The sequence below is a fragment of the Chelon labrosus genome (assembly GCF_963514085.1).
Source record: "Chelon labrosus genome assembly, chromosome: 20".
NCBI classification, from domain to species: domain Eukaryota; kingdom Metazoa; phylum Chordata; class Actinopteri; order Mugiliformes; family Mugilidae; genus Chelon; species Chelon labrosus.
The window spans coordinates 19,859,683-19,868,003 of NC_140353.1; the positions used below are offsets into that span (position 1 = coordinate 19,859,683).

The 8,321-nt window shown below is 43.6% G+C and overlaps 1 protein-coding gene across 1 annotated transcript; it reads right to left on the minus strand.

Moving 5' to 3' along the window:
- Nucleotides 1–977: 977 nt before the first annotated feature.
- On the minus strand, nucleotides 978–8,281 carry calm1a (calmodulin 1a). The gene is made up of 6 exons (XM_084568946.1): nucleotides 8,153–8,281; nucleotides 3,428–3,458; nucleotides 3,143–3,286; nucleotides 2,945–3,051; nucleotides 2,412–2,547; nucleotides 978–2,165 (listed from the first exon to the last, which is right to left on the minus strand). Exons 1-6 carry the CDS (start codon nucleotides 8,153–8,155, stop codon nucleotides 2,137–2,139), a joined length of 450 nt encoding a protein of 149 aa, XP_084425072.1. The 5' UTR covers nucleotides 8,156–8,281; the 3' UTR covers nucleotides 978–2,136.
- Between the last annotated feature and the right edge of the window lie 40 nt (nucleotides 8,282–8,321).

The window sequence follows — 8,321 nt, forward strand, 5'->3', positions numbered from 1 at the left end:
GCAGTTCACTAATAGCAAGCAGAGAGCAGCAAGATGTATTAATACATTCAGACAGTTGCATAACTCCAGCTAAAAAGTGTGATACATGGATACATCTAACACCTCCTACACTCCACCATCTTTCCCCTCTTCCTTCTCATCAATCAGTCAGCACCCCTGTTATATATCCTAGAGAGTATTGCTTTTAAGTACTTGTAAACAAATATTGCTTCCAAATTACAGATGAAAGAGGAAAGCATTTCATGAGATTGTATGTTTTGAGATGCAGTGAGTCCTCCTACAGTCTTCATTTTCATCCCTCATTCAAGTCCTGGGATTCTATTATTGTCTTTCTACCTCTTCATTGCCCCCCTCCCCCCCCCCCCCCTCTTCTTTTTCTCTCTCCTCCAACTCCCACTGTTTTCAGCTCCCTCTTTCCCATCCCGTGCCCGGCTCTGTTGCCTAGCAACACCTCCTCATCTGCAGACAGACGTTCTCGACAATCTGGAGAAGTCCTTGTGACACCCCTCCATAAACACACACGCAATAATTGCACAATTACATCAGTAGAGAAACGCTGGTGTTCACGTGTCAGCTTGACTTTTATTTTCATCATCCTCCAGCCTTTGATGGCGCGGCGAGCTCGTTCCTTTGTCGTCCTGTCACAGCCGCTTTCTAGATAATTACATGAACAAGGCAACAATATTGGTTCAGAGAGACAGGGTTAGATCTCCCATACTGTACAATCGCTGAGCTGCTACAGAAATTCTTCATCTGTGTGAAAGACTGAAGAGTTGCAACCTCTTTTTTGTTCTTGCATCTTCAGCAAGTCATATCAAAGGTTAATCCTGTCATAATGTTGAGCACAACAGCTGAAGCTCAGTAGTAAGACATCCCATGAGATAAATAGCATTAATGAGTCATTTTAAAGCTGTACTTCCCCCACAGAGCTCTCACACGTCGGCTCCTTTTTGAAGAAACACACACACTGCGACGTCTTAGTTCATGGTATTTTATTGGAAAAACAAAATGTAAAGACTAGCATGTACAACTTGGAATGCAGATCAACTGAACTGAACAGAACAGTTGGACTGGGCCGGGCCTCGCCGCACCCACACGCACACACGCAAACTCACACACAAACACAAGATAGAAATGCTGCAAAGCACCGACCCTGTCCCCACTAAACTGAAACAACCCCGTGGAATCATACACAGCAGCCTTTGAGGCAATAAACTGCACCTGAGCACACTCCAGTGAAAACTCAGATTTGATTCTTTTAAGTTCACTGCTGATTATTAAATCTCCAACTCTGCAAACCAATACTCATACTGGTACCAAGTATTGGTTTACTGGATACCGATACTGCCCCAAAGACTGGACTTGTATATAATCCCCTTTGAAGCCCACCCAACCCCTCCAATAGTGTAGGACACAACAACTGCCCAAGGGGCTGAAATCTGCCCCACCCAGGCTTCACCCTCAAAAAAGGTAAACACACAAAGGATAAAGTGAGTATCCTGACATGCCGGAAACACAGAATCTAAAATGAGCTCTTGTTTATTCCATTTTAGTATTTTTCTTAAAAATATCTGTCGTCATTTAGGCAAGCAAACTGCGACTGTTCCGCGGGTTCACTCACTCCCATCCCTCTGTCAACTACCCCTCCCCTCTGTGGGTCCCAGGCTAACCTGAGGCCCATCGTCAGCCTTCTGCCACTGGGCTCACAACAGTAACCCATCTAAAGCTGCATGCATGAAGAACAGAAAAAAGAAAACAGGAAGTCATAGAAGAAAAGCAGTAGGCTAGCCCAAATAATCATCATGAAGTCAGGCAGATGGAACCGGGAAGCAGAAGAGCAGCGGCCAAACCAGCCAGCTGCACAGAGGCTGCTTGCTAACAAGTTGAGATCCAATTGGGCAGCTCAGCGCTGGGGGGGGGGGGGGGGGGGGAGATACAAGCCAGTACATGCAGATTCATTTAGGTTTTTTCTTTTTGTCTTTTACCTTTTTTGAGCTTGTTTATATGGACAGATTTTCAGTTTTCCAACATTCAGTTTAAGTTGTCTATACAGAACAGTATGATTAAATGTAGATTTTTGCAATAAGAGGTAAGTGAAACATTTGACTGATTCTTTGTCTGTAATGGGAGCCCATTTCATTTGGCGGTCATCATCTGAACAAATTCTGTGGGGGGAAAAAGAAATAGAAAATCCATCAGGAACAACAAAATTCATGACTGCTCAGACTAAAGACACCAGCCATGAGAGAACACCTGTAACACACACAACTACAGAGCTTCAATCAGCTGTGGTTCATCATCTTAAATGATTTGGCCCTGTTCCATTAATCATAACACTAATGACTCAGAAAATGAGGTGGGTGTGTGTGTGTGTGTGTGTCATCAGTGTGGGCGACTTTGATCTAGTGTACCTTCATAGTTGACCTGTCCGTCTCCATCAATGTCAGCTTCTCTGATCATCTCGTCCACTTCCTCATCTGTCAGCTTCTCCCCCAGGTTAGTCATCACATGACGCAGTTCTGCTGCACTAATGTACCCGTTGCCATCCTGACCAAGGGACACACAGTAAGTAGTCAGTTACACACCAACACAGTACTAGACTCATCACTCCAATTCAGTCTCTCATAAATATAAAATACACAGAGGCTAATATTCTGCTGAATCTTTGGGAGCACTGAATTCATTTCACTAATGTGATTTTTGCATCAGAGGTACACCAACAATCACAATATTACAGTAGAAAAGTGTAGAGATTAGTGGCATCGAGCCATGTGATCTCCATCAAAGCTCCTCTTCCTGCACAAGAGCCTTCAGTGGTTCAGATTATCATACACTATAGAAAACATATTCATGAATACTATATTTTATTTCTATTGGTCTTTTTAAAATCAATAATTTTATGATCTTGCCTTCACAAAATGCAGAGAAATGCACTCAAGCCTACCTTATCAAAGACTCTGAATGCCTCCCTGATCTCCTCCTCACTGTCAGTGTCCTTCATCTTCCTTGCCATCATTGTCAGGAACTCAGGGAAATCAATGGTCCCGTTGCCTAGTGGAGCAAGGATACAATAGGTGTTAAATATGATTACTTCTTATTGTTAAAAGGATCAGTCAAGTTTAAAAAGGGGGGGCCGGCGTACCATCAGCGTCCACCTCATTGATCATATCCTGGAGTTCGGCCTCAGTTGGGTTTTGACCCAGCGACCTCATGACAGTGCCCAACTCCTTGGTGGTGATGGTCCCATCTCCGTCTTTGTCAAACAGGGAGAAGGCCTCCTTGAACTCTGAGGGTGGAGGGAATGAAGGAGAGAAAATATTAACAGTAGCAGACGTCAGTCTAACATATTTAACAATCCAGTGAACAGTCAGAAAATTCAAGTTACTGCTCAAGATTGTAAAATTGTCTTCTTATAGTGACATCTTACCAGCAATCTGCTCTTCTGTTAGTTGGTCAGCCTAAAAACAAACAGGAAACAATTAACACACTTTTCAATGATGAACAAGCTCAGCATTCAGGTAAAGGCTGGAATGAAAATAGTAACAGATTATAATCTGTGTCCTAAACTGGATCATTTGCTTCATAAATATTAAAAACACTACTTCCTTCCCAACATCCAATCAGCAACAGCCATCACGCTGCAATCACAAGTCACACGGTAGCCGGCGATCACACAACAAATGGATGGAGGCTTTGAGGACGCTCCATTAAATGAATGTGTCATCTGTAATGGGTGACTGTGACTAACAGACATCAAGAAGCACAATCACAACCACAAGCCATCTCAGAAACACTGACAGCAGAAACTCTCACATTAGTCATATATAATATTGTGAAATTAAAAGCTCACTCATTGCATCTGTGTACAACCTTTATGTCTTCAAAGTGGATATCTGTGAGGTCTGCCACCAGTTTCATTGCTTTTGGTTCTGGTTTTTTTATGTCTCTGCCTCCTCCTCCTCCTCTTCCTCCTCCTCCATCCAGCCTTAATCCACCACCACCCCTGCGCTGCTTCAGATCCACACCTCTTCCTCCTCCCCCAATTACTCCTGTTTTGACACTGAGTCCATCCAGCGCCCCCCGGACCATCACCAAGCCTTCAGCCAGGCACTCGGCCCGCTTGCTGTTCTGCACGCCCTGTTTTTTAATCTCAGCCAGCTCGGCTTTGGTTCTCTGCAGACAGTTCCTCAAGTCCTGCATCTCTCTGACCAGGTTGTCCATGCGGCTGGACGATGAATCCATCAACATCTGTAAGAAGGCTCTGTAGTTCCTCTCCTGCTGCTCAACGAGCTCCTTGTAGTAGTGCTGCTGTTCATCCAAGAGGTCATAGACAGTGGACAAGCTCACCAGCTCATCCTCTGGTGGGTATACGGCAACTTTCTTAGGGAACATTATAAGGGAGTGATAGCAACGAGGGCAGGAATTATGCGTTGGAACGGAAGGGATAGGTGGATGAAAAAAATAATGGGTAGACATCTATCGGTCACTCCTGGTTGACAAAAAGGACAGAAGGAAGCCTCAAAGACCAACAGATGTCACCATCTCCTTGAATAGCTACATATTTGTACAGATGAGGAAAAGTCTTTAACTTTGAGTCTTGGTTTGAATAAGTGAAAAAAATAGGCATCTGTAGACCTCCTGGATAGATGGAAGCATGAACTGGACAACTGCAAGACTCGTCTTTCAATCCTTCCCGTGTGGATGGCTGGATAGATGACAGATGTTTTCACAATCCCAAAGGAGTAGCAAGGATGAGTGGACTGGCACTGACCTGACAAGCAAGGTCTCTCTCGTCTATGAGCTGGATGACAAGTTGATGGAATAGCTAGTCGTTCTGTTGACGTTTTCCTGGTTAGTTGTCCATCTGTCCATCTCTCAATAAATCTGTCTAACTGCCCATCTTTCCTTCCATATTAGGGTCTAGCTACTGTGAGCGTACGTGACCAGACGCTGTCCCATCCTGCCTGCATCTGACTCCTAGAGGGTGACACTTTGGAGAAACCCTTTCCCTGTGCACCCTTGTTGGGGTGTGTGTGTAAGCCTGGACATGACAGTGTCTTTCTCCAACAGATGTGCAATAAAGATGCATGCAGTGATGAAGTGTCCACCTCCTGCGGTAGTTATATAGATGAAGAGCCTTCAACGGTTTGACAAAGGACAGGAATATGTGTGTGTGTGTGCAGAGGCCAGGAGGTCAAGCCAGAGGAGGTCAGTCAAATGTGTCAAGAAAATTGATTTAAAGTGTGTGAGAGTAACAGTGTCCAGACCAGGGGAGGTCAGAGGAGTTCTGTGTGTGTGTCTGCATGTATGTGCTAATCTGTGGCCTGTCATCCCACCGCTACAGTTGCAGCTCCTAGGGAGGATCAGTTGGCTGGTCATCTGACCTCCCAGACAGCATCATGGGTCACACCAAGTAGACCCCTTGGACAGGGCCCCTGTTTACACACTTACTGTTACTGTGACCAACACATTTATGTCCTCAGGAGCAAGCACTAACACACAAGTTCAGCTCTGTTTGGAGGACGAGCCAAACTGGAACTACCCTTCTTACACAATACATACCATCACTATTACAAGATCAGACAAGACCATGCAAGAATGGATTTTAACCAGAAGTGTGCAAGATACTGCTGCTAACACTATTACACAATCATATAAGCAAATCCCTATCACGGTGATTGTCAGCCGTCTCACAGCTTTCCTTTCTACAAAGTATGCTCCTTATGATCTGTGACAGCACTAGAAGTTTTGCTCTGGCAAAATATGAGGCTGCTAATCTCTGACGAGTGCCACTGATTCTGCAATGACTGTTTCTTACAAATAAAACAGAAAGACAACACATTACATTCTTTGATTTTTTTTTTTTTCAGTCTCTGGGGTTTTAGAGCTTGTCTGATCTGAGGTATCTGCACTACCAAGCAACTATAAGGAAATGATCTCTACGTATCCTTGAATGTGTGAGACCTAATGATGTTTAACAAGCTGCTAACCCTTCTAATATCCAGGCCAAATTCCTCTCAAGGCGATGCAATGTCTGGCAATAGAGTCCACGTTCCTGTTACAGCAGATGATACTTTTATAGAACCCACGGGCAGAAACTGAACTGCGTGCATGGCTGAGATCAAAGCGGAACATGAGAACACAACAATGTCTTTTTTTTTGCTCGTCACTGCAAACAGGTTTATGACAATACACGTGAGTCACACATCCGTAATCCAATGCACAGGTAATTCTGCTTTGGGAAGAAAAAAAAAAAAGGCAGAAAAAAATAAAAGGAACTGTGACAAGTACAACAGATATGACACAATCTCAAAGACTACACCCTACTTCCTGTATCAACTTCCACAACCTCCGAATCCAAACATGTATTAATGTTATCCGTTAAAAAAAAAACCTGTGAGACTCCTGGGTAACCATTTTGAAAATCTTTTTAAAATAACCACAGCTGATTCCATTTATTTCTATGAAAACGTAAGACTTTGTAAATAAAGACTCAGGCGTAATTAAATGCAAACACTATGGGCAGCAGTGAAGAAAATCCCAGTATCTACACACTGTGCTCAATACATGTGGTGTCAAACGCAGATGTAACATAGAAGGCAAATCACCTATAATCAACTGATTCAAAATCAATCTCACTTACTCTGGTTGAGGGATTCAAAATACCACACAACACAAAACAATGAAGCATTAAAATCTCTTCTAGAAACAAGGGACCACTTGTATTTGTTAGATAATATTTTATCCCTGGAATGCAGATTATAACAACTTAGCGTTGCTAGTAAAGCTGTGCAAGAGAACGATGTCTCAAAGACTATGAACCAGTATCGCAAAAATAATCAACTGCAATCAGATTAAGTGACACGTCGCAGCAGAATTTGTTAAAACCGTATTTACATAACTAATGAAATTCAGTCGAGTAGATGGAGCTGCTTGCATAATCAAGCCAGGAGCCTGCAGCATAGTGCAACTGTCAAAGTTTGAGTCAATTTAACTCTTGACAACAGGGTACTGTATGTGTGAACGTGAGCAACTCCCTCCGCAAGCTATAAACTACAGACAATGACTAATGCATGATATTAACACTCCCTGGGACACACACACACACACACACACACACACACACACACACTAATTAGCTGTCATTGTACATTTATGGACAAACAAACCAGATTTCACAATTATGTAGACAGCCCCGTACTAGAACTCATAGGCTGGTAAATACTGTATGAATATATTGTATATACTGTATAAATAACCCTCTGTTGCCTGCAGTGTACAGATAGACCATACTTTAGGATGTTTCTTCTTACTGCATCATTCTGTTTCCCAAAAACCCCACAGGTCGTAAAAACATGTTCACATAACAGATAACAGCAGCTGACATATTCCCGAGTTATTCGATGACATATGATATCCATATAAATGTTGCACATGTGACCTCATTAATTATGGCTGTCAGCGCTGCAGATTTTACAAAGATTAAAACTTGTACTTTGAAACCCGTTATCGTCGATATGAAAACCCTTATGAAAGCACTATAAACGGGAAGAGTGATAGGTTGGTAGGTGGACTAGAGTCCAGGTGTGTAAAAATGTAATCTATACCCAACAAACACCTCATTCATAATTCTTCCTCACTGATCTCACTCACAGAAACAGATCTGCGCAGAGACCCGAGCCTAACAATAGGAGCTGTGCTCTCAGCACCACTGAAAACTATTTTAACTTCTCCCGAAGAGAAGATGAATCGTTGATTGACCGGAAAAATCAGTCACTTGGGGTGTAACCGGGTGTTAGCTGTGATGCTAACGTTTGCAGGACCGCCGCAACTAACTACCGTGGCCACCTGTAACAAGTAGGCACACTTCAGCTTGAGGACACATCAGCATAATTTCATTGACAGCTAACAAAGCCATGGTGATAAGCTTCTCACCCTCAGGCTAACGGTATTAACCGCTAACTGGTAAACGTTGGTTGGTAGGTTAGCTAACTCGACGGTGCATTCTGCTCGCGCTCACTGCAACCGGGGATGTTTCAACAAAACGTCTACCCGGGAGTTGGTTAAGAGCCGCCGGCTTGCGTGTAGTCAACGCAACACAGTTTCATTTCAAGCTAAACATATCACAAACCGCGGTCGATTAAATACTCACCATATCTGTTGAGTCGGTGTGGTTAGTCTACTAACGCTACAGGGAGAGAGGAAATGGACGGTCGCCACTGAACAAGGTAGGCTGAAGGCGGGTAAGCAAGACGAACCACCGCTCTACGGCTCACTGTATTCCTCCGCACTGTGGGAGGGAAATGCGCTCAACCAGGGGC

Excerpts from the sequence above, each read along its gene's own strand:
- calm1a (XM_084568946.1), bottom strand. Across the intron at positions 3,287-3,427 it reads AACAGAAGAGCAGATTGCTG|AGTTCAAGGAGGCCTTCTCC; the intron begins GTAAGATGTCAC and ends CTCCACCCTCAG. Across the intron at positions 3,052-3,142 it reads CAATGAGGTGGACGCTGATG|GCAACGGGACCATTGATTTC; the intron begins GTACGCCGGCCC and ends TTGCTCCACTAG.